A 25,582-nucleotide genomic window follows, 5' to 3' on the forward strand; every position below is an offset into this window, starting at 1 on the left:
GGACCCCGACACGCGGCCAGGCAGCCACCTACCGCCACGCCCCAGAGCTCTCCCACCCCCTCCGCGGCCGCGGCAGGAAGTCCCGCCTTTGAGGCCGCCACGGATTGGCCGGAGGACGACAGGGCGGTGCCGGCCTTGCCGTTACCATGGCAGCCAGGCACGCCGCGGCGGAGCCGGCAAGTGGCGGTGTGCTGCAGCGCTCTGCCGCGGGAAGGGCGGCTGCGGGCCTGGCCCACAAGCCGAGAGCCACCAGCGCGGCCTGCGCAAGCAGCACCCTTAGCACCCCTGCCGCCGCAGGAGCTTCCCCCGCGGGCAGAGCCCGCTTTGCCGCAGCGCCCTCCTCCCTCTCCGGGGTTTCGCCGTTTGAGTCCCGGAGCAGCTGCCCGCACCGTTGCCGGTGGTAGGGTCGGCGTGTCCCTGTGTTACGGGGCAGCAATGAGTTTGCGGCGCTGCAGCAGCTCAGACCGTGAGTTCAACATACAGCTCCAGTATATAAAGAAACTTATTTGACAAAACGTTGGTGCAGCGCTTTTTTCTTCCCCACATGACCAAGCTTAAATGCTGCTGGGTGGATTAAAATGACAGGTTTTGTATTTCTAGCCCTCCTGCCGGTAAGTGCCTGCAGGTTCCTTCACTAAGGCGGAGCAGAGCTCGTGCTCTTACACTGGCCCTCCCCAAGATGCTGCCGAGTAAGAAACCTGCGGGACCCACGCAACGGGTCGATATGCAAGAACCTCTAGCACAGCGCTGAAAAGGCGTTTGTAATGCTTTACTATACGGGAAAGAACCGAGAGCATTAAAAACAGCAAGCCCTTCCCAACCGCCAACGAAGACCGCGGACCAGCCACGGCACCGCCCGGCCGAACGACACGGTGACGGGGAAAGAACGCTGCCAGCGCAGGCCGGCCACGGCGCCGGGGCCGCTTCCACCCCGGCCGGGAGAGCAGCGTACTGCGCCGCACCCCTCCCTTGCGGGGCGGCTCCCCGCTCCCCGGCCGTGCGAGACCCCAGACCCCTGGTCTCTTGGCCAGCCCCGGGGACAAGCCCGGCCCGGCCCCACCGCCGCCCGCGCGCAGCACCGCCCCGCCGCGAGCCTACGTGATGACGCACGGCGTGACGCGGCGCGACAGGCGCGTAGGCGTTGGGGCCGCCCCTCGCGCCGTGCGGCCGTTGGCCGGGGGAGGGGCGGTGCCGTGTGCCCGTCCCCCCGCCCCCCGCCCTGCCGCTGCCCCGGGGCCGCTGCGGGCTGCGTCTGCCCGAAGGGAGCCGCGGAGCCGGCACCGCCGCCTGGCTGAGCCCTGGGTGCGCTGGGGGCTCGGCGGGGAGTCGAGGCCAGGCATGGGACTGATCTTCGCCAAGCTGTGGAGTCTCTTCGGTAGCCAAGGTGGGCGCGGGGGTCCGCGCTGGCTGCGGGGACGGGGGGCGGGCGGCGCGGCGCGGGGGCGAGCGGGGCTGAGGGGGCGCGGGCGGGGGGCGGCGGCCGGCTCTGCTGCCCGGGCTTGCCCGGAGGGCGCGCCCAGGCTAAAGTTGGGCTTTTCTTTGTGCGGCGCCTCGGGCGCTGGTTGCGCGGCGCCTCATGCCCGGGGCGGCTTTGTTTCTCCCCGCTGAGGCGGCCCCGCCGCCCCGGGCACCCCGGCCGTCCCGGGCGGACCCCGAGTGGCGCTTCCCGGCTGGCGGCGCGGCCGGCGCTGCTGGCGCTGCTGCCGCTCAGCCGGGATCTTCCACCGTTGTAGCGGCTGAAGCTTCGGTGGACGGTGAAGGAAGGTCTTGTCTTTGCAGATCCTCCGTTTTTAACTCGGGCTCTGCTGTGAAAGTCGTGCTATTTTTATCTTCAGTATTAAGGAGGAAGCCACCAAACTTGTGTTGGGGCCTTTGAGGCAAAGGTTCTAGTTACATTGCGTTGTTGCCCCAAGAACATAACTTCTGAAGCCCAGAGTGAGGTGGGAAGGGGACAGCTCTCCGTGCTCCCCTCCTGGCGCACCCAGCCCCGCAGCCATGGCTCATGCCTTAATCCTGAGTTCAAAACTTGTGGCGGCCACCACCTCTAGCTCAGACAGTTATCATAAAAATAGAAAATTATGTTTTATTTGTTACCTTATTTGTTTTGATGAACCTTGTTTACCTAGCCTTCTTTGGTGAGAAAATAAAATAAGGAATTTATCGTTTGTGTTGTTTTTCCTTGAGGCTTTGAGTTTGGAACAGGCAAACTGATACTGTTCTCCCATCAGGTTTCCAAATGTATGCTTCATTCCTGCTTTAAAGTTACTCAAAGGGTAGTTAAGGTTTTTCGTGCAGTGCTCAACATGTTACTAACACAATTTCCCAAGTTTTGGAAGGCAGGTACACCTGGTGTCCCTTGAATAATCTTGTCACTGTGAGTGCACATAACCCGTTCTAATTCTGTAAATACCAGAGCAAAGCCTCAGTGTGTGTACATGTTAACATCCATCTATCAAAACTGTCTTTTCATGGAATGGGTGTAGGAGGAAGATCCAGGCTATTTATCTTTCCCCCACATACACTGTTCCACCGTATCATTCCTGAAGTCTTCGAACAGTCTTCTGAATTTGTTGCTGTTGTTTATTTGAAGATTCTTATTTATTTGAACTGGAAAACCCATGTGGTAAGACTCAAAGTTTCCCCTGTTCTCCAGAAAACTATTAAGTACTGTCTTGGTTTTCATAGAGTACTGTAATCTGCAACTCCTTCCATGAAGAACTCTGAAGAGGCATTTATAAGCAGAGAACTGATCAGGACATAACTTCTGGTAGCTTTTAGTATTGGTCTATATGGTACTTTATTATGTCAATATTTATCTTCAGGAAGGAAGGAAGAGGTTTTGAGTTTGCTTTGGTTTTTTGCTAGTACATGACAACATTAGATTATGTTGATTCCATTTCATTAGTGGAAAAACCGTTGTTACTGTATATTAATTTCTGAAAGGAAAGTTATTTATACGTTTAAAATGTTAACAGAAAATATTATCACAGTTGAGATAGATAGGGCAATACCGTGAAATACTTACCATTTGGCTTTTGTCCCAAGGAGAGGCTTCTGAGGTGTGTTCTGATCTTGTTTTGTTGCTGGGGTTCTCTTTGGTGTGGTTTGTTGAGGGTTTTTTTGCCCCTTCTTCTTGTGGTGATTGTAGAGAACAAAGTGAGTTTCTTTTCATGGCCAAAATTGAAATTCCACCCTAGAAAATTCTCTTCAAACATATTTTTTTCCCCCATCTAGTGGGAAATTATTCTCTACTTAACTTTTTTCCTTCAAATAATATTATTGGTAATAATAAAGGATAGTGATTACTGAGCTGGTCTTCGAGTTACATCAAATCTAGACAATTTCTTGGAGAATTCGTAGACTGTCCCATTAAACTGTTGAGCAGACTAGCACAGTAGCTTACACAATGACTTTGACTATACAGAGGGAATATTCCAAAGATGCAAATAGACCCCAGTCTGTGTGAGCATGGCATCAGTTCATCATGGCTAGTGTGGGTTGTGCTGATAGTCTGAAGTGCTTGATACTGGCAAAATGAAAGGTTAAACAAAACAAAGATTTAGAAAGTGCCATCTGTCTTCCATCAAGTAGAGCATGGGGGAGGAGGTGTGCCTAAGTGTTAGAAGATACAGAACAGGAAATTGTTGGCACTTCAGTCAAGTATTAATTATGCACTGCAGTTTTGCTTTTTATAAATGTGAATAATAGTTGAGCTGAAAATGCCAAATCTGCAAGGTATTTGATCAATAATGTTTGGACAACGTGGAAGAAATACCAACTGTTGAGCTAATACTGTTAACAGACAGGAAGAAGATCTGTTGGTAGCTTTCTGAAAAATGCACATCTTACGATAACTAAGATGTTGAAATAAGACCCATGCATTTTTGTGCTGTAGGATTCAGTGCAGTTAGAGTAGATGTGCAATGTATAGAAATCTGAGTTCATTGAGTGACTTCTGCCTGGCAGGAAAGCCTTGTAATGAAGGTACCTGAGATCCTACTAACATTGAGTGTAATTTTATTAATTTACATATCATCTTTACTACTCTTGCAATTTGATTTTCTTACCATCCTTTCCAATGGTAAAGATGAGGTACTGTAAGGAAGGTCAAGAGACTTGACCTAATCTGTTTCTAAAGACATTTACTGATAAGTGTCTGTTGACTAATGTTACCTACTGACCTCTTCCAGCAGCTTTTCTTAATATTTGTGTTCAGCTGGTTTAGCCCTATGATCTGTGTTTTCCTGCCAGGGAGTTGAATCTCTCTATCCTATTTCAACTCACTATACATGCAGCAAAAAATATTCCAGTTTGTTCAGCCCATATTGATTATGGTTAGCCCAGTCTGGCAGACCCAGAGTGGTGATGGTGGAAAGTGCAATGGTTGAAATAGTGTTGTGTGGCTTTGACCTGTGATGGGAACTTCTAGGAGGGGAAAGCCTTTAGCTCCTTTTCCTGCTCTCCTGGTAGAATGCACTTGCTTTTCCATTGCAGTGCACCATCTACTCTCCAAATCTGGCATGTGGGATTGTTGAACAAGAAAAGCTGCATCGCAGAGCAGTTTAAGGAAACGGGGTGATGCCTGTGCTGATCTGTGAGTCAGTGACTAATGAAAGAGGAGAAGGCTAGCAGTCTCTGCCCTGAGCACAGTCTGTCATGGAATATCTGTTTAGCTCTGTGGATGTGTTTGGAAGGATTAATTTCCAGTTTGAGCTTGGCAGTAGTCTTTAAAACAGTGGCTGATGGTGGTAATGGTCAAAGCTGTTTCAGGGTCTTAATCTTCCTGTTTACTGAAGTCATGGAGATGAGAAGAGAGGTTAAAGCCTGGAGGAGGGAGGACAGCTAGCACTTCTCTGTCTTTCAGCTCTCAATACCTATTGTCTCTTAATCAATTAGTAATTGAATGGTGTGAACTGAAATAGAGGTACTTACAAGAGAAACAATTGACTTAAAAATAGACTTTTTTTCTAAGTGTCTTACTGATGGCTTCCTCATTATTTTTCCTAATTAATGAAATTGACAAAAAACATTGCCCAAACATTGTTTCCATTTAAAATATTTTGCCCTGCAGCCATTAAACATTGTTATAAAGTGTCATAAGTTGAGACTGAACTTACTTTGAAAATAACTTGTAATAGTATGTCAGACTTCAAAAATAATGTGCTTATGCTGTGATTCAGTACTCAGATGGCACATTCTGAGCAACATGTAGTAATATAAATGGTGGAGCAACTAACTTACTGCCTGTGTTAAAGCGCAGCTGAATAAAACTTGCTTGACTTACCATTCTATCAATACTATAATGATTGCTCTTAATGAAACTATAAGGAAAAAAACAGAAGTGAATGTCAGCAACCCTGATAAAGGCAACTCTGACAGTTGTCAATACCTTATTCCTGTAGGTATGTGTGTGGTAGATAGAGTTCTGCAAGAAGTTCACAAATCTGTTTTTTAATTTTTTTGAATGGTAGTTGTTCAAAACCTTCCGCGTTGCTCTGAATAAATACTATATGTGTTAAAAAAACTGCTATAAGACAAATAATGATAAGCTCTAAGTCAAGGTGGCTGAACTTCTGTAACTCCACTGTTTACTTCCCTTAGGTTTGCTGACAGTTCCCAGACTGTACAGACAGTCAAGTTAGCAGATCATTATCTGGAAAACCCATGGATTTTGCTTCCAGCAATTACTGAACACTATTGTCAGTTTCACTACTTTTTTGTAATCAAGTCTGGAAATACAGCTGTATTTAAGCATTCTGTTGTGTTTGAAAGAAGACTCTAAGGTAGCTTTTAGTGTGCAGTATGAATCCTTGTATTGAAGTATCTTTGAAGCTTAGTAAAATGCTATTCCTCCTGCCTCCTCTTAAGCAAATTTCTATTTGCATTCTGTCTTCAGCCTTGAAGTCCTCAAGATTATTGTTCTTTGGGACTAGATGTGGGTTTTGTATTTCATGGCCTAAAAAATATTGGTAACCTGTCCAGTATTCATTTTTTCTTTCAAATATGTTGGAAGAGCCTTGCTCATCATTAAAGTATTTAGATTATTTTCTTAGTTTTAGTTTTTGCAAATTGGAAAGAGCAAAGGGCAAAGTTGTGAGAATTTAATCTTCACTTTTGAGTCCTTTTACCACAGAGAAATATAGACGAGTAAATGAAGAAAGGAGCATATTACATCTTTCTTCTAACATATGCAAGATGATCATCTTCACTGTCCTATCATTTTATAATACTAGACTGCCAGAGATATTTTTTTTAACAATACTATATATATATATATGTGTGTGTGTATATATATATATATATATATATGTTTTAATAGTCTGCCAGGGATGGTTGATATAACAGAATTCTTTGGATTCTTTTAAACAGTAGCCTAATACTGTGGGGGTTTTTCCCTGCATATACCTACTTCTTCTACCTATTTTTTTCTGCTCTTTCTACCTGATTTATAAAGATGCTGCTCTTCTGCTCTGGCAACTCTGTTATGAATTTTCTCCTTTCTTTGCCAAGAGCATGGTGGATTGGGGAGATATTCATGACTAGAACCCAACCTGAGTTTGAATACCAGCCAGTGAAAGGGAGAAATTTGACTTAATCTGTAAGTACAGAACATAAATATGAGCATAAATCACTGCCTATGGTTTAATCCATAATTGTCCTTTCTTTTAATTGTAGTATCTATCTTCTACTAGTTGCTCTTTTAAACAAATCCTTGTCTTGCTAAAATTTTGTTCTGTCTTATTTTGGCAGTGTTTTTAAGTAAAAATTCTGTAATTAACCAGATAGAAATTCTGAAGAATTTTCCATTACCATAGATGTAATGGAATGTTCTAAATGTAATGTAGTTAATGTATGGCATAAATGTAATGGCAGTTCTAAAAGCAACTGCCACTGCTAAAAGGTGGAAACCGATGCTTTAATCTTATTTTCATCCCCAAATCAACATTAATTAACACTTGTGTGGTTGTTTCTTGTTTGTGCTTATTCAGTTACTGTATAGAATACCATTTGACTATGGAGTAATGCAGATTAGCTGTACCTTTTGTTCCTCAGCTAGAGTTGAACCATTCATGCTTCAATGGCTTTCAAAAACAGTCATCTCAATGGAGATTTTTTTTTCATTGCAAGTAGTGTGATATTGTTTCATCCAATACTTTGCTTTTTTGTTCCTAAGTAAAACATTGTATTCTGATTTGAAGGTGGGAAAAAGCAGTGTAATGCCTGGCTGGGACTCCTTTTCTTTTCCTCCTTGAAAATAACTCAAACAGAATGTTGCAAAAGTAAAGTAATCTTCTTAGGCAGTAGTTGACAATGTAGCTGTTTTGAAAACAGCAGAAGGGTGTTGCTATGTTTGAACTTTGAAATCCTTGTAAATCTAACTGGATTTGAAGAAGAGATTGACAGTCTAGCAATGTGGCATGGTTTATTAGAGTTGAAAGCAGAGAGGGTTTCATACCATTTATGTATTGGGAAAGGTTATTAATTACTGGTGGTGCTGTTTATGGGGTTAAAGATACAGTGGATTTAAGGCCAGAAAATGTTCTTTCCTTGGAATGTGTTGGCAGGATGCATCAGTAGGGGAACTTATACAATGAAATACATTTCAACATTTGTTAGGGCTGTATCACATAACAAAACTACTGAAAGTCCCAAGCAAGAGACATTTTATTAAAATCACTTTCAGAATGAAAAGACCTAGGTTATTATATGTAAATGGGTTTCAAAAACCCAAAACCCAAAACAAAAATACTTCTATTTTTCCTTCGACCACCCACTTATGGGAAAAAAACCCCCACCAATTTAATATTTATAATAGATCTTCTGAGCTTTTAGTAATTTGTTGTAAGTCTTGTAGATCAAATATGGCATTTGAGAGGAAATCTTTAAGCTGTGAACCATGTTTTGCTTTGGAATAAGTGCCCTAGAATATTAAATATTACCCTTTCAAAAGTTAGTCTGTTCACAGACTTTTTATGCAAGTTTTACTTCTAGTATCCATTTGTAAATTCTCTGCTCTCAAGTGATTTGCTTTTTTGTCAGTAAGTGGATTGGTATCTTCAAACTTCACATATATATCAAAAGAACCATCATTCTAATTGGCTGTGCTGCTGTATCTGAAAGTCTAAGCATTAACTATAGATAACCATCTAAGTTCGGGGTGGGGGGGGTGGGGGTGTTCTTGTTTCTGTTTGGTTTTGCTTTTGTTTCCCCTGTGCCTGGAAAAAAATAACATTGCAGCAGCTTGAAGGTCAGTTTTCTATAAGATGGGCTTTCCAGCAGGTCAAGGGAAGTGATCTTTCCCTTCTATTCAGCACTGGTGAGGCCTCACCTGGAGTGGTGTGTCCAGTTCCAGGCTCCTCAGTACAAGAGAGACATGGCGTACTGGAGAGAGTCCAGTGACGGGCCACAAAGATGACGGACAGGAGCATCCCACATATGAGAAAAGGCTGAGAGAGCTGGAACTGTTTAGCCTTGAGAGGAAAAGGCTTGAAGTGGGGATCTTGTTAATATATATATGAATACCTGACGCAAGGGTGCAAAGACAACAGAGCCAGGCTTGTTTCAATTGTGCCCAGTGACAGGATCAGAGGCAGTGGACACAAACTGGAAGCACAGGAGCTTCCCTCTGAACATCAGGAAACACCTTTTCACTGTGAGGGTGACTGAGCACTGGCACAGGCTGCCCAGAGAGGTTGAACTTGCACCTTGCAGGTACTCAAATCCCATCTGGACACGGACCTAGGCAACTGGCTCTAGGTGGCCCTGGTTGAGCAAGGGGGTTGGACCAGGTGACCTCCATAGCTGTCTTCCATCCTCGACCATTCTGTGACTTTTCAGTTCAGAAACTGCAGTGTTGGAATTTGTGATCTGTTCAAAATACAGCTTTCCTCTTAGTTCTTACTGTGCGAGTAAGATGGTGGTCCCGTAAGTGGTTATTACTGAGCTTTGAGTGTTAGGCTAATATTTTGTGCAGTCTTTAGGTGTTTGGTGATGTTCTTAAGGTGATACACTACTATATTTGTTCATTGTAGTTTTCTTTCTAAAACTAGATTTTTTTTTAAAAAAGTAGTCATATTAGTAACCATTCCTTTATGCAGACTTCCAGTACTGACTTCTCCTGAGACTGTAGTCTCAAGAGAAGATGAGGCTTTGTGGATTTTCTTGGTTTTTTCCTGTCCTGAAGTCACCAGTATTCTGTGTAAGCTACTGAAAGAAGACAAACAAGCAGTTGCTTTCTTCAGTAAAGTGATTAAACAGAATTATAATTATTGCTGTTTCCACTGATTTATTCTGTTTCCCCTGATTTATTCTTGTTTTTTGTGTACATGCAGAGCACAAAGTAATCATAGTGGGACTTGATAATGCTGGAAAGACTACTATTCTTTACCAATTGTAAGTATATGAACTATTTTGGGGTTTTGTTTACATTTTAATATTTGTCACTGTTTAATCATTGAAAATTCAGCTTTGCAACCTGGCGGATACTCTAGGGTTCTAGATCACAGTTTCTACATTAATGGTATATCTGGTGTTCTAAACAGAGTAAGTATTTAAAGGATAAGTGAAGGAACTGCAATGTTTTAAAACTGAACTGTAAATTGAATAACAAGATTGTACACACAAGGACAAAGTGAACTGCAAGTTCTGTTGCTGTCAAAGCCTATCTTTATTTGTAAGCATAGACATAATCCTGTCACCAAGAAATGCAGAGAAGAAAGTGATTTTTAAATTAATGGAAATTGTCACCACTCTGCAAAAATCCATAAATGTTTCCAAATGTTTCCTAATACCAGTGTCAAAAATCTGTGATGGAGGATTCCTCAAAATAGTATTTTATCTTGTCTAGGTCCTACCTTAAGCATTTTAAATAGCAGAGTTGCACCCAAATCTTGCTGGCATTACAAGAATATCTATGATAAATTCAAGAATATTGGCAGGAACATAATTGCTATTGTAATTGTGGAAAAGTAAGAGGATATAGCCAAATTACTGCAAATGTATTTGGGTACAAAGGCAGCAGAGGATGAATGTTTTCCAAAGTAACATTTTTCTAGGTAGTTTTGACAAAGTTTAAGGTAGAACTGAGACATTTTCAGCTATGTAAACAAACAGTCCTTTGGAACTTGTTTTTAATATTGAGTTACTAAGTTGAGTGTTCTGATAAGATTATATTCTGATTTATATTTTGCAGTTTAGCGTTCCCCTTATTTGGGATCCTTAGAATAGCAGCTTCTGCTTTGGAACAAGTGCATTTTAAGTATCTGATAAAGCGTGTCCTTTAAAAAGGGAAACCTCTTGCAATGCAGGTGCTTATCCATTTGTTGTAAGCCTTTTATGTGCTTATTTGTTGCTGCTGGTGTCTTTAACCGTGTCTATAGTCTTTGCTACAAAAGCACACTAGAACTTTTCAACCACGGTTTTTAGTCCAAGTTCAGGTTGAACTAATCTTTTTACTAAACAATTGTTCTTCAATATTTACTTTATTTCTATAAAAATTCAAATGTATGGCTTTTGAAATATGCCTATGTTTTTAATCTTTTTTTTTTTTTTTATCAGAGTTACACATACTTACCTTTTCTACAATAGATTTGTTGTAATTGAGCTGTGACAGGCCTTGTGGATTTTACTGGCTGGTCTTTATGGTATGGTATTGTTTCCTTTAGCTTAATGAATGAAGTGGTTCATACTTCTCCAACCATAGGAAGCAATGTAGAGGAAATAGTGGTGAAAAACACTCATTTCTTAATGTGGGATATTGGAGGACAAGAATCATTACGGTCATCATGGAATACCTATTACTCAAACACAGAGGTATGAGAAGCTGCTTTGAAATCTCAAATTCACTAATTTTTTTGTACTTAATTTATTTATTAGGAATATTAGTAGATTTATATAAAGATTGCAGCTGTATTATTGTTCAGTCTTTTGGAGAAAGAATAAACCCAAAAAGTGTATGATGTCTCTGGTATGCAGCCAATTTTCTGGTAATATTTGAAGTATTTTTCCTGTATTCTTTACAGTAATGTTGTTTGATCTGTGGTATAAACTGTGAAGGTAGACTTTTCTCCTAGACAATCAAATGTAGCCTCTGTAATCCAAACCAGATTACATTGATGTAAAAAAAATTCTATTTAATTTCTTACCATTTCTACTAAAAGCAGAGATCTCTTGTAAATATTACTTACTATATGAGCATTCCATCCTCCTGTAAAGTTAGGTTTTCTGTCCTGTGCTGCCCTTTGAAGGAGGGCAGATTATAGTGATCCACCCCAGATGTTCAGAAACTTTTTATCTACTGAAAGTCTGGTGATGACATATCAACCTTCATCTCTGGTATTCTAAACTTATTTTTTATTTTACCTAGAAAAGTATAGCTACATCTAAGACAAATGCACATGAGGGTGAAGAGACTTCTGCCAGCATTATCTGGTACAATAACAATACATTCTTGACATTTGTCCATTGAGAATCTTTGATTTTGGAATTTGGGGCGATGGATTTATTAGTTCTTTTCTTTGATCCTTTTGGGTTGTTCTTAATCATATTCTGGCTAGTAAGTGTTTGAAATCCAGTGCTTTGTAGCACTTGGAAAGAAGAACTTTCTCTTTGCTTAGAAGCTTTGTCTGCTAGAAATATTTGAGGAAGAAAAGTGGTCTGTTTAGTATGCTAATCCTAGCTTCCCTGATAGGTACTGTTCTTCCTCATCTGCTAGACATCTCAAAGTCACAGCAGCATTAAATTGACTTGGTATTTCATACCGTTTTTCATACCGTGTGGTCATTTTCAGTGGGTAATGAATCTCATTAATTTTATAAGGCAAAGTGATTTGGAGCATATGTTGGAAAATTATAGTGGTGATTTATAATCCTCCATTTTTGTTGCTATCTCTCTTTTCTCTCTTTCCGTATCTGTAAATTGAAGCAATCTAAACAAAATCTTTGGAGTAATGTAAAAACCCCACAAATAAGCTTTTCAGTGCATACCTGCCCCAATTAGTTTCAACTTAAATGCCTAATTCTGCAGTTCTGTTTTAAGAGTAGGATTGTGTTCTCACCGAAAGGATGTTGAGACAAGCTTACAGACACAAGATTTGGGGGGAGAGGAAAGGGGGGAGGGAGTTACGTTGGTTAAGTTATCAGCGGGGGCGGGGGGTGGTGGTGGCAACAAGGAGTTAAAGAGAGAAGGATTCCCATCTGGGCAGAGAAGTGATGGTGTCTCTCAGATGAATGTCACCTCCTTGGTTTCCTCTCCAGTGTAGCATGTGTTCCCTGTAATTCACTGCTGCCACTGCCACCCCGCCCCACCCCAGTATCTGTATAATTTTTATCAGAACATGCTTGATCTCCCTACTCGTTGTTCCCACCTATGATGCTGTTAGCGCTGCTTGGAGCACACTGTGGGCAGAGCAGTGATCAGTGGTTACAGTTTGTGTACACATACTATTGTGTAATGCTTATGAGCATTTACTAGAGTAATGCCTACTGCGGAATGCCAGGTCTCTTTCTTCTCTGGTGTAGAGCTATAAAATAGAAGGTGCAAAACCAGGGGCAGAAAGAGTAGGGTAGAAGAGTTAACGTTCATACCAGTGGCAATGGCTTCTCATGGGACACCTGACATACCAGACCGAGCAGTGTCTCAGGATTCACAAATGCATGGGTGGCTATGAGAATAATGTGCTTTGCAGGAATGGTAAGGATAAAATCACTGCTGCAGCCATCTCCAGGTGCCTAGTTGGAAGGGTGCAAAGTCATGAGTGAGAGGCCAGTTGCACGGGTCCTTTGCAAATTTTAAGGTGTTGTGCAACAACTTAGTGCTAAGCCCTATAGATAGCTTATTGAGGTCTATGTACTACTCTGAGGAGGTAATATTTCTTAAGCCTTGTAAGATGATGATGAATTACTGAAAATGCTTCTTTCAAGAGAGGGAGCTTCGATTTCAGTTTCCTGGAAAAAAAAACCCACCCTATAGTTTTCTGAGTAGGCAAGTAGTGGACAGTAATAGCTGTTTTCTTTGATAACAGTATATCAATTTTGTCATCCACATTTTAAATGTAATCCACTACCTGTAGGTGCTTTTGGTGCCTACATCACTGTTTTGGGTATGATGTAGGGCCTGAAGATCCACCAAAGAGATTTAACCATAGTATGTGAAAGCAGATCTTAGTAGCAGTGCTGAAATTTACAAGCACAATCTTTTTATTTTCTTTTATTTTTTTTTTAATTTTGAAACTATAATCTTCATGTATGAATCCCAGGGCTCTAGCCAAAAACTGATTTTAAACCTCTTGTTCTATTTTCTGGTGTGATCCGAAAGTCTTATGTCTGTCTTATATAGGAAGACTTGTGGTAGGAAAACGTGCTTTTTGAAATTTATACTTTGCACTTACATACTGTACTATTGTGTTTTCCCCTAGTTCATCATTCTTGTTGTTGACAGCATTGATAGAGAGCGACTTTCTATTACAAAAGAAGAACTTTATAGAATGCTGGCTCATGAGGTACAGTGGGGAGTTGGGATAGTAGGGGTTTTTTGTTGTAACAGTCAAATAAAATTACATGCTTCGTATGTTAACAAAAATTACACTGTCACAAAAAAAATCTCTGAGCCTAAATGTATGTGTATGTTGGTCACATTTTAAAACCACGTAAATCATAAATAAATAGGAAAATTACTATGAAGCACTCTTGAAATAGGACTTGCTTGATTGTAATCAAATCACTCTTTACAAATGTTGAACTTGTAAAAGAACCTTAAGCTTCATATTAATGTAACTAGATTCACCACCACACTCTCTCTCTTTCTGTTAAATGTTGAAAATGTCAAGAAACTTTTTATTATATTATTTTAGAAAGTAGGCAATTCCATTTCTCTTTTTTGTTTGTTTTAGTCCTGTTCCTTAAAATTAAGGCACATGTATAATACTGTGGATAAATCAGTTTCAGTTCAGTTCCCTTCTGAATTACTTTTTTTTGTAGTTTTATTATTATATGTTGTATTGACGACTCTTCAACACTGGGTCAACTCCCTCAAACATCCTAAATTAACATCTATATTGGATTAGCTAAAGCCCATTAAAACCTTCTGTGATCACACTCAAGCTAAGTTAGGGTTGTTTTAAATCTAAGGATCTTCATTTTTGAAGGAAGAGGATTTAGTATAGTGCAAGTAACTGAAGTTCATTTCGCTGAGAGATTTGCATTGTTTCAAATAAGTGAGTTTTCACTTTAAAGTTTAATATTAATGTAGTTTGGGTCTGGTAGTAAGAAGCAAATACACTACCAAAAAGGTGGGAAGATGACTTTTTATAGTGAAGTTTTCCCATGTAGTTTATTAGCTTTCAGTGTTATAAAGATTTTAATACGCTGTCCCTTGAAAACCGTTGGTAGGCCTAGACTAGATTACATGTAGGAGTGCATTTTCAACATTGAACCAGAAAGGTGTTTTGTTTGGTTTTTTTTCTTTTCTTGATGGAGAAATCGTCTCAGAATTCAATATACAATGAAATGTATTGAACACTTTTAATTACAACTGTCAGCTTCCTGGATATTGCATTTGTTTACCCTTCTGCACTCCTAAAACCATACATCCCAGTTCTTATCTCATTGCTGTGTGGTATCCTAATTTCCATATAGAAACAAACCAACATTTTATTAGTTTCTGTTTTTACTAAAGCTGCTGCAGCGTTATTAGAGCTCCTTTTTTGGAACAAGATAAAACTTACAAGAATTTAGGTAGCTTTCTTAAACTACCGCTTTAATCACTACAGAACTTGTTTAAAGAAGTCAAAAGTATTTTCAAGGGAATGATATCTAGTAGGCTTTTCCATTTGAATAATATCTAATGTAGATTTTGGAATGTTTATCCAGTAATAATTCTGCTGGATGGATGGTTTGGAGCTTTATGAAATACATTTTAACAAGACCTTCTTTAGTTAACATATGAACATGTGGTCAATACCAAAAGATTAGTCATATAGTATGTTAGAATTTCATTCTCCGTTGTAGAGAATGCTTCTGAATAAATTGGTTTCTTCATTCTTAATGTAATTAATTTTTAATGTGTTAAAACTCCATGCTGCTGTATAATTGTAGATTAGCTTGAATACAGTTCTTTTAAGAAATTCAGTTAATGCAATAACCCTTTAGTTCTTTATAATAACTATTATGAATACTCTAAATTACTTCTAGGATTTGCGGAAGGCTGCAGTTCTCATCTTTGCGAACAAGCAGGACATGAAAGGTTGCATGACAGCTGCTGAAATATCTACATACCTCACCCTCAGCTCCATAAAGGATCACCCATGGCACATTCAGTCCTGTTGTGCTTTGACAGGAGAAGGGTAAATGCTTACTGCTTAGTATAGTAATGTGTGGTAAATTAGAATACTATTAACACCAACGTGAATTTCCTGAAAGAATTTATTTCTAATCTTTGCAGAGGGTCATTTTGTATTTTCCTTTTCTTTATTGAACTTTGTGGATTTTTTTCATCGCTTAAACTCCAAATTTGCAAATTCTGTAATGATGTTGGACTAGAACTAGTACCGATATAACATCTCTTTGTCTTCCAGATTATGCCAAGGCTTGGAGTGGATGACCTCCCGTATTGGAGTGAGATAGCTCCCTCCTGCCCCTCGTCAAAAGAAGAGACTTCTATTTATCCTGTGAACATGTACATTTTTCTCTACTTCTGGCTGCTGAGGCAGTGACCATATTTAATTTATATCACCCAACTCCCAAGCTGTACTTGAATCAAGTGCAGTTGAACTGAAACACAAAGTATTTTCTTAACTTTTTTTAGTACACTAATCTGCAACTGGATGAACATTGTGAATCTGGTTTTAAGCATTGAAATTCCTCTGAATATGTATGTATTCTAACTTTTTCAATGATAGCTTTTTAAAATCTGTTTTGTCATTGTCAATATTTCATACTTCCTCTTTCTAAATAGTTTATATAACTTATTAACATAAATGAGCGCAGTTTGTTTAATAATGAAAAAGTAGTGAGTAGGTTGACTTTACTCTGGCATAGCTTTAGCCTCTGAGGGTAACTATATCTCCAGCTGAGCTTCCTGGAACATCAGTAGAGTTCTAGCTAGCACGGGAGTTACTAGTTATGAATGCAAATTTTTACATGTCAAACGAGTTAGTTATAATTAATATTGTGGTGGCTTTTAACCTGGTATATAATTGAACTTCTGCCTTAAAAGAAATCTATTTCATTCTCAGTTTATTTGGTAAGTAGTTCTAGGATATGATTCTTTTACTTGAAAATACATCTCTGTACAGTGGATAAAAACTTTTGTTATGAAGTGCTGGTTTAGTCATTGAAAACTTGAATACCTTTTGAAAAATAAAACAAATTCTTGATAATTAGATTTGGAATCATGGCAGTGTTACATGTAGACTTGCTGTAATCTGTTAAAATTTTAAATACTGTATACATGAGCCTTCCTCAACTTTTAGTGAGAGTGCTGTTTTATAAATGAATGCAAAATCAAAAGGGAAGCCAGATTTATAAACAGAACAGAGTCATGGTGCTCCATCTGTGGACTTCAGAGTGAAGCTAATCTTGACATTTATTTACCTACTATCAAACATGTTTTCAGATTCTGTTCCAGAGAAAATATTTTGCCTTGATTTTTGGTTGTAGTCATCTTTGCAGGAGCAGAGAACTCTTTATAGTGCTCGAATTATATTCATTCAGCTTAAATTTGGGAACTGAAAGTTGAAAAAGTAGAGGGCTTCCATTTGAAAAACAGGTGGTGAAAGATTGGATGTACTAACTCCTAATTCAATTTGAAGGGGATGAAGTTAGATCAGTAAAGAGAATCTAAAGTTCTGGATGAAGTTAATGGAGAACATTAGGTGCCAGAAACCATCTGAGGAAAAAAAAACCCAAACAAACAGTAGCAGACACTCAATTCCTAATGGAATCCCAGCAGCAGTCAGGTATCTAACCTACAAAAATGTTAGGCAGGCTTTCCAAAAGCACCATTCTCTGCTTTTGCATGCCTGAAAACTGTGTGGAGTCTGGTTACTAGAACAATTTTGCTAATTGACTGTAGACCTTTAATGACAAACTGTTTCTGTTAAATCTTATTTTGATAATTCAAGCACACTCAAGTTTTCTTTAATAAAATTTTGTTTTGTAAATTTCAGTTTGCTTCCATTTTTATTTGAAACAAAGATTAATGAAATTTTAAAAGTATCAGCAAATATGTTGTCATAAGTGTTAAAAAGAAGGCTTTGAATGTATGTGGAAACAGTGATTGATTGAATGAAGTTGTATATTAATGCTCGTTAGCAAAAGTCATGTTTAGGAGAAAGCCTGTGTTGAGCATCAAGTCAAAATGCTCAGAAGATAATTTAAATCAGTGAAAAGTAGTGCTTAAAGAAAAACGAGAAATGCAAGGCAAGGTTAAAATCTGATACTAAAGCCTCTTGCTCTGATGTTTATGCTAAAAACTGTTCTAATGTGTGAAAATAAGATTTGTTTTATTATTAAGGAAGCAAATTATGAAATGAAATGAAAAAATAAAATGATATGTGAATGAGGTTTCTTGTTTGGTGTCTTAATTTCAGTTTGGAAATTATATTTATTTTCAGTTTTATTTTTATGTAGTTCAGAATGTAATCCCGAATATTTATAAAAAGCACTATGTGAATGTATAGCCCATTTCATTAAAAAAAAAAAAAAAAAAAAAAAAGGCATGATTTCATAGCTAACACTTTCCAGGCAAAACCATTCATAAATATATAGTTTGATTACTAAAACCGGTCTCACCTGAAGTAATACATCTTACTTTGAATAAGAAGAAATGGTCACATTGTAGACCTTGGAATATCAGAATAATTAAAGCTTTCTCTTAATTCCCCAATACTTAAGAACTTTGAGTATCTTTATAGAAGGAAACATTCTTGACAATAGCTATGATTTTGATCACCTTACTACATTTTCTACAAGTTTTCAATTTGTAATATCTGTGATGCTGTGGTTTGTTTTTTGAAAAAGGCTTGGTGTTGAATTTTAGGGGGTTAATTTTAATCACTTTCAGAGCATGTCATACTAAAAGTGGTTTGATAAAAATATTATTTACAATTATGTGCTTTGGAGCACTGCATGTGTGTTTGTGCTGCTAAACACGGTATTATTTTTGTTAATCTGTATGTAGTGAATATATTGCAGAGAGTTTTCACTTCAAAAATATTCTGCATATAGTATACTGTTCACAAAGAACAATCAGCTTCTCAGAGGAAATTAGAAAATTAGAAGGATAAGGAAGCATTTAAAAACCTTTTTGAGTAAAATATCAGAAAAACAGAATACTGTAACAAAGTAATTGATCTGCATGTTATAGTCTAATTTATAAAATCAGACCCATTGTGTTAAAATAATCCGTCATATTAAGAGAGAAGTAGTTCTGATTTGTTTAGGCAGCCTCTGTAAGCATGGACCTTTGAACAATTTTTGTCATGCTTGGATGAGGTTGGCAGGATCAGCTTTTTGAAAGTAGTCTTTGCAGACTTAAGCTCTTTTGCTTAACTGAATTTTCTTAGTTTTTTTGAAATGGAACTAAGTTTTACGCTAAGACTTTCCCTTCCCCTTTCCCTGATGTGTTTGTCTCTAAGCTAACTGGTTTTACTAAGTAGATCCGGTAATTTTAATGTTTCCCTCCCTGTTAATAATTTTAGGACTGAATAAAGCCTTATTGCATAAGTAAGTACTAGAAAAAATAGGCTGGATAATTGAGTAGGGAGCATACTACTCTTCCTCTCTCTTTTGTCCAGTTAACTTTTATCTGCTTCGATAACCTATGGTGAGTGAAAACCATTTACTAAGGAAAAAACCATGTATTTTGTGGCCATCAAATTTCCTTTTCCTTTTGTACATTTTAGCATCGTAAACTGGGTCATTTGTGTTTGAGAAGGAAACAGTTTTCTTTCTTTCCTTACCCTACAGTTCACAGTTACTGTAGCTTGCAAATTGTAGGTGTTCTTTATTAGCATTTCATATATAAAATTTTTGAAAGTTCATTTGCTCTTTGTGAACTGAAATGCTGCCCCACCCCCTGTAAAATGTGCAGGTTTAATTTTTCCAGGTTTAAAAATGCAATTCTACGAACTGGTAGTTATTTAACAATGTAAATATTGTAACACACCAAAATATGGTTTTGGGGAAGATAAAAACTGGTGAAAAACTACTTCAGTTTTTCTTTTTTTGTGCTTTTCAAGTAATTTTTGTAAGAGACTGTACTTTCATTTGTATTCTGGTTTTTTTGTTAAAAAAAAAGCTTCTGGACAAAGCATGACTTGCAGAGAAATATTTACAGACAGATGAGTAATTTGAGTTGTGAAAATGGGGGGAGAAGTACACCCAGTTGACTTCATTTTTTTTTTTCCTGTTCAACCCCAACACTATTTCATAAGAATAGGCTTTAAATAATAAGTACTTTTAGTGTCTTTGCTCAGTGTGTTAATTTTGACCATCTTAATGTCATAGTAAGTTTCCTTTTTCCCCAGCAATTCCAAAAATATTCCCAAAGAATACAGAGTTTTGAAAATGTTCTAAAAGCAGAAGGGACAGAGTAGCAAATTGTGTGCCTATATTCACATGCTGTTACCTAGACAGAATCATAGAGTCATTTAGGATGAAAAGACCTTAAAGATCATCAAGTCTAAGCATTAACCCAGGACTGACAAGTCCCTAGCTAAACCATGTCCCTAAGCACTGCATCTATGCATTTTTTCAAATGCCTCCAGGGATGGTGATTCCACCACCTCCCTGGGCAGCCTGTTCCTATGCTTGAGCACCCTTTCAGCAAAGAAATTTTTCCTAATATCCAATCCAAGCCTCCCCTGGTGCAACTTGAGGCCATTTCCTCTTGTCCTGTCAACAGTTACTTGGGAGAAGAGACAGACCCCCACCTGCCTACAACCTCCTCTCAGGTAGCTATAGAGAGCGGTAAGATGCCCCCCGAGTCTCCTCCAGGCTAAACAACCCCAGATCCCTCAGCTGCTCTAAGCCTTGTGCTCCAGACCCTTCACCAGCTTCGTTGCCCTTCTCTGGACACGCTCCAGCACCTCTACGTCCCTCTTGTACATCCCTCAAATACTGAACACAGTCTATGAGGTGCAGCCTCACCAGTGCCGAGTACAGGGGGATGCTCACTGCCCCAGCCCTGCTGGCCACACTGTTTGGATCGAAGCCAGCATGCTATGGGCCTGTTTGGCCACCTGGGCACCCCCAGGTTCAGCCAGCTGTCCACCTGCACCCCCAGGGCCTTTTCCACCAGGCAGCTTTCCATAGGAATACACCTCCCAAAATGCTGTGCATAAAGTTGCCTTTCTGAAACCATACTTTTTATTACATTTAAAAAACAAACCTGGAAACCTCACATGCTTGTTGGCTTTAGTTTCTTAAATTAATGGAAAGATAAGCCTATGTTAAATGAAGAGAAAATTTCATAGGTACAGGTTAGGATAGTTCAGAACTTCTTTAAGACTATGCAGATGTCGCTGTAGATAGTCAAATCAGACTTAAAAATGCTTTACTTTTAGAAAACCAAAGCTGGAACATACTGATTTTCATAGGCATGGAAGTTCTCCTTTCATGGAATAGACTTTAAATTTACTGCGTTAAGTGCAATGTTCAATGTGTTTGAGAGGTCCAAAATATGTATTGTAGGGTTTTTTTACTGTTCGAGTATGTTCATGACAGTTTGCATTAAGGGTGTACCCAGCTTAGTCTGTACTCACCGTGAGGTCCGGCTTCGGAAGCAAGCTGTCTTGATTTCTTGATGGTGACTTACTACCTTTCCATCCTGTCTCTAATTGGAGCCTTTGTAATTTTTTTTCTTTCTTTTTTCTTTTTCTTCCTTCTAAGATATTGTTGCCTTGTACTGTCTTGTCTAAAGATGCTGACAAAGGCCTGTGAGGGACTGTACAAGAAAAAAGAAGGTTGTCACAAGCTATAGGTTTTACCAAGTAACCCGTATTTTCCTCATACGGCTGTCTTGGTAAATCCAATCTCATTTCACTGTTATCTCCCTTTTTATTTATTTATTTTTCTAAAAACATAGCTTAAGTACCTTGTCTCAGTTTGTTCATGTTTACCCTGTAGCCCCAAGCAGTCTCCATTTTCAAGACACTGCTGGCATCTTATCTGGGGATCTAAAGAGTCCCCTAGCTGGATGTTCTACAGAACCTGGACAACAGTTTCTGGTACAGGGGCACAGATTTCCTGAAGTTTAGCAAGGCATGCTGTACTAACGCTTGGGATCCATGCCACAGGTTCCTGCGATGCCTTTGGGCAATAGCAATTTTCTAGTTATAATCTTTGCAAGTTCTTCTGTATAAAACTTCAGGTTCACTCTTCACCACTGAGATTTTTGTTCTCAAATGTATGTTGTTACCTTGATCTTGCAGGAGACCTTCCTTTCTTTTCTGTGAATAACAAATTCCATAAATATAATATCAAGAGAAAGATATTTTATTTTTTTTTTAGCAGCAGTGCTGGTCTAGTGTCAAATTTCTGTTTATGCTGAGCAGGCATACACTATGTTCCAATTCAAGAAATTAATGTCTTACACAGATTTGTATTCTACTGCTGTAAATGTGTTGGCCTGTGGCTTTTTATTTGTTGTCTTTTCTGGAACTTCTTGCCTAGGCGGTAAAAGAACTTCACTGTCCCCAAGTCAGTGATTCTTTCTAGCTATTTAAACACACTGCACAAAGTAATGGGAAGAGGACTTGGGCGTAGCCGCTCAAATTTATTTTATAAAAATAAAATTGAGTTGTTCTGTTAGATTTGTGGGGTTTTGTTTGTGTGTTCTTTGGTGAAGAGGTATTGAAGTAGAGTAACTTTGTCACTTCAAGTGTAGGGGATAGTGAAAGCATTTCATCTTCAATCCCTTCACTGGGGCAGAATCAGGGCCTGCATCTTGCGCAGCTGTAGCCAGTTCATGAAATATCTTAAAATCATCTCAAGAGAAGCTCCAACTTTCATCCTAAAGAGACTTTCACATGGTCTCAGCCATGGGAAACGTAGGTCTTTGTTTCTTTTAGTGGAGGGTGTTTGTTTTGGTGGACTGTTCCTTTCCAAAGTAAGAACAAAAATACAAACAGAAGAACAGGAAAAAAACTTGTTGGGATTTTTGTGTGTGCATTTGACTATGCTTAGTATTTAGCTGAATTTGCTCTTTCCTTTTTTAGAGTCTGCCCTGTGAAAGAGCCCAGAAGGCAGCAGTGAAGAGAGTAAGTACAAAAAACCTGACCATGACATCAACACTAGCAATAGGAACTTGCATCTTGGAAAAACTTTTAACTTCTTCTAAAATTAACTTGATGATCTTTCAATGTTCAATTTTTCTGTGTTTTGCTTCTTAGGGTAGAGCAATAGAAAGGTGCATACTGTCTGCACAGTGTGGCCGTGCACCATGCAGGCAGGAGAATGAGGCTCTGAGAAAGTGCTTCATGTGAATGATGTATTGGAAAGCAAGTTCTGGAACTGAGCTAAATTTTTGTAATATCAGTGTGATACAACTATGGTTTTTCTGACTTCCTTACTTTCTGGGACCACAGACATCTCAATCTTTTTTCTCTCAGTATTGACTGTTGACAGTCACACATTGTTTATAGCAGCACAGGTCTGGCTCTCTTGAGGTATCCAGGAAGATCAAAAGGCTTTTCACATAGCTGAGTAGCTCAGAAGACATGGCTGTGCGCTGTAAAAGCAAGGCTTAGATTATCACCTCAATATTTTGCTAGGCATTTAACTGAAATTTACTGTAGAAAATTTTAAGATTGTGCCAGAATTAAACTGTTATGCTCTACTATATGGTCTCTCATAAAATAGTTGTGCTATTCTTCAGTTGTGTTTGCTTCTTGTTAGTTGTGCTACTCCTCAAGTTGATTTGGGTTTTGCTGGGCAGAGATAAGCATTTAATATAGAAAGTTTTCCTATATGTAACTGTGAAGACCAATCTGTGTTTGCACACCAGTACGTGTCCCCTAGATGGCAGGAAAGGACCACTTTAACAGTGCCAGACCTGCATTAGCTTGCGTGCTTCAGCATCCACATGAGGGATTTCAAAAAATACACATCCACTTCATTTTACCGAGGTATCACTGGCTAAATCGTGGGGACCATGCTTAGATACAATGGAGAAAGCACACAGGAGAGGAAAGTTGAATCACTTCTTGTGTGGGAGGGAAGCTTATGGCAAGTTTTAAATAAAAAACACATTATTATTTATGGTTAGAATTATATTTCACACCTTTTATTGTTGCTCCATCTGAGAATGGAGACAACAAAAAAATGAATACAATTCCAGAGATGTTTCATTTTTATAATAACCTCTTGTCTCCTGTCCATGACATGCCTTACTTTTTGAGCTTTGGTTGATTGACAGTTGTTCCTCTAAGGCTCTGCAAGGTTGAACTACTACTCCTCAGAATGCCTAGAACATCTGGGATCTGTAACATTTGGACTGTCAGTTGTACCTCTAAAATATACCTTGCTGTGTGTTTAGCTATGATGAGGGTTTTTAGTCTTTCCTAGATACTTATTGCATATGAAGGCTAAATTCAAGTGAAATAGCAGTTTTGTTGCAAGGTTTAGATCATCTTTAACGGTAAGTAGTGCTCAAAATAGCAATGGTCCAAATGTGCAATACCACCAACAATCTTCCATTGCCCAAAATATTTCTGTTGCAGTTGATGTAATCCATGTCTCCTGTGAAACTAATTCTCACTAGTTTGTACAATTGGTGCTAAGTGTTTATCAAAATCATATGAAATTAGAGATCTAGGGAATGTAAAGTGGTACCAAATGCTGCATGGTTTGTGAATATAAGTGAAGCATCTAAGGCACAGTTGTTCCTGCAAGATTTTTTTTTCTCTGATAATCAGATACGGGTGAGAGGAGAAACCAGAACAAAGATTAAACTGTAGTGTTGAAATACTTCTTGCTGAGGAAAGGTTGGAGTGGAGCAAAGCAGTACAGCATGGTGACATGACTTGCTACCAGTTCTTCAGTAATTCTGTCATTTGGAAAGCTGTATGCATTTGTTTTAGATACGGTAATTCATAATAAGAAAAAAGATGTGGTGCTATTTGACAGAATAGGATACCAGTTTCTGTTAAGGAGTGTCTTGCTGATGACTGCAAAATTTTACTGTCTTCATCAATCCTGGGTTATGCATGAGGCTTGGTTGCCGATGTGAATTCTTGACAAGTGTTCATGATCACGTTCTTGTGGTGGTGAAATGAGGACCTTCAACTATGCTTCTTGTATAAAATGGAACTCTAGATTAAAAAAAAAAACCAACCAACCAAAGAAAAGGTGCCTTTTTAGTGACAGGGACACTTTGGAGTAAGGACGCTGCTTTTCTCTGGCTAACCCAGAGGAGGTGCTATACTGCACCTGCCCCTCTAGCCACCCGTTTGACACTTAAAGCCACCGTTTCTCTAATTGTTGATGAACAAAAAATAATCTCAAAACAATTGTTCTCAGTTTATTTCTAGTTCACAAGTCACTGGTTTTATTTCAGGCCTGAAGAAAGATCTATGCAAAACATCGCCAGTCTGTTCCAAATATGAAAATATTTGGAAAAATTTTTGGTCTAATTATGTTTTTAGAAAGACACAAGCTATATGTGCGAAGGTGTCAATTTAGTGTGTATGTGTAATATCAGTATCCTCTCGTGTGCTTGGCACCTTCCAAAATACTTAAACACTTGTAAAATATCAAAGGAGTTTCAAGTCAAATGCTGTGCAGTGAGGATGGAGACAGAAAAAGGTAGAAGAAAGTGCAGGGAAGCAATTGCAGTGATAGGATGCAGTACTCAATAATGAGCAGCGCTGCACATGAAGGTGAATATATCGTTTTCTTACTCATCTATTTCTGCCATTGCTTCTTATTTCATATTTTCTCAGTTCATCCTTTTCCGATCACTCCTTTCACTTCTCTCTTTGCACATCCAGCAGAATTCAGGCTAGTTCTGTTTCATTCTCTGATTAAAACTTGGAGTTTATGCTGGATGGAATGAGTCTGGAAGCAGGAAACCTCACAAAAGGCAGTGGCAGTGCAACCAAAGACCTTGCAATTGAAGTGGTAGACTAGAACTGTTCACAGGTAAAAGCAGTGTTAATTTTGGGAAGACAGCAAAATAGCTCCCCTCCAGTCTCTTTCCTTCATTGCTTTGCAAAGCGTAGTGTCCTCATGTTTAATCATGGAACAGTATTCAATCCTCAGCTGGGCAGCACATGGACAGAATCTAAAATTATTTTTTGCAAAATACTTTGAAATATGCACAAGAGGAAAAAACAATCTTATATAAATGCAAATGAGATTCTATAATTCTCTCTTTATATTTCATGGTCTCGTGTTTTGTGTGTTTTCCTTTATAATTTTTTTTAAAAAATATTTACATTATTGCTATTGACAAGAGTATTGCCTAACAATTAGCACTTCATTTTTATGTCCACAATGAAAGTTACTGCTTTATAATCTTCATTACAGGTGGAATTGACTTGTATAATTTCAAAGGGCTCATCCTCCATACTGAAAAAAAAAGA

General features: G+C 39.0%; 1 protein-coding gene across 1 annotated transcript; it reads left to right on the plus strand.

The window, feature by feature from the left end:
- Window positions 1-1,142: 1,142 nt before the first annotated feature.
- On the plus strand, window positions 1,143-17,560 carry ARL5B (ADP ribosylation factor like GTPase 5B). Its single transcript, XM_056334827.1, has 6 exons — window positions 1,143-1,384; window positions 9,333-9,393; window positions 10,665-10,812; window positions 13,415-13,498; window positions 15,189-15,340; window positions 15,572-17,560. The coding sequence occupies exons 1-6, from the start codon at window positions 1,339-1,341 to the stop codon at window positions 15,618-15,620; spliced, it is 540 nt and encodes a 179-aa protein (XP_056190802.1). The 5' UTR covers window positions 1,143-1,338; the 3' UTR covers window positions 15,621-17,560.
- Window positions 17,561-25,582: the final 8,022 nt, after the last annotated feature.

Source organism: Falco biarmicus, chromosome 4 (genome assembly GCF_023638135.1).
Source record: "Falco biarmicus isolate bFalBia1 chromosome 4, bFalBia1.pri, whole genome shotgun sequence".
Lineage (NCBI taxonomy): Eukaryota > Metazoa > Chordata > Aves > Falconiformes > Falconidae > Falco > Falco biarmicus.

What these genes read in the sequence shown, in the direction of transcription:
- ARL5B (XM_056334827.1), top strand. Translation starts at nt 1,339, where the DNA reads ATGGGACTGATCTTCGCCAAGCTGTGGAGTCTCTTCGGTAGCCAAG. An exon ending in ACTACTATTCTTTACCAATT is followed by an intron (nt 9,394 to 10,664) that starts GTAAGTATATGA and finishes TGTTTCCTTTAG; the next exon opens with CTTAATGAATGAAGTGGTTC. An exon ending in CCTATTACTCAAACACAGAG is followed by an intron (nt 10,813 to 13,414) that starts GTATGAGAAGCT and finishes GTTTTCCCCTAG; the next exon opens with TTCATCATTCTTGTTGTTGA.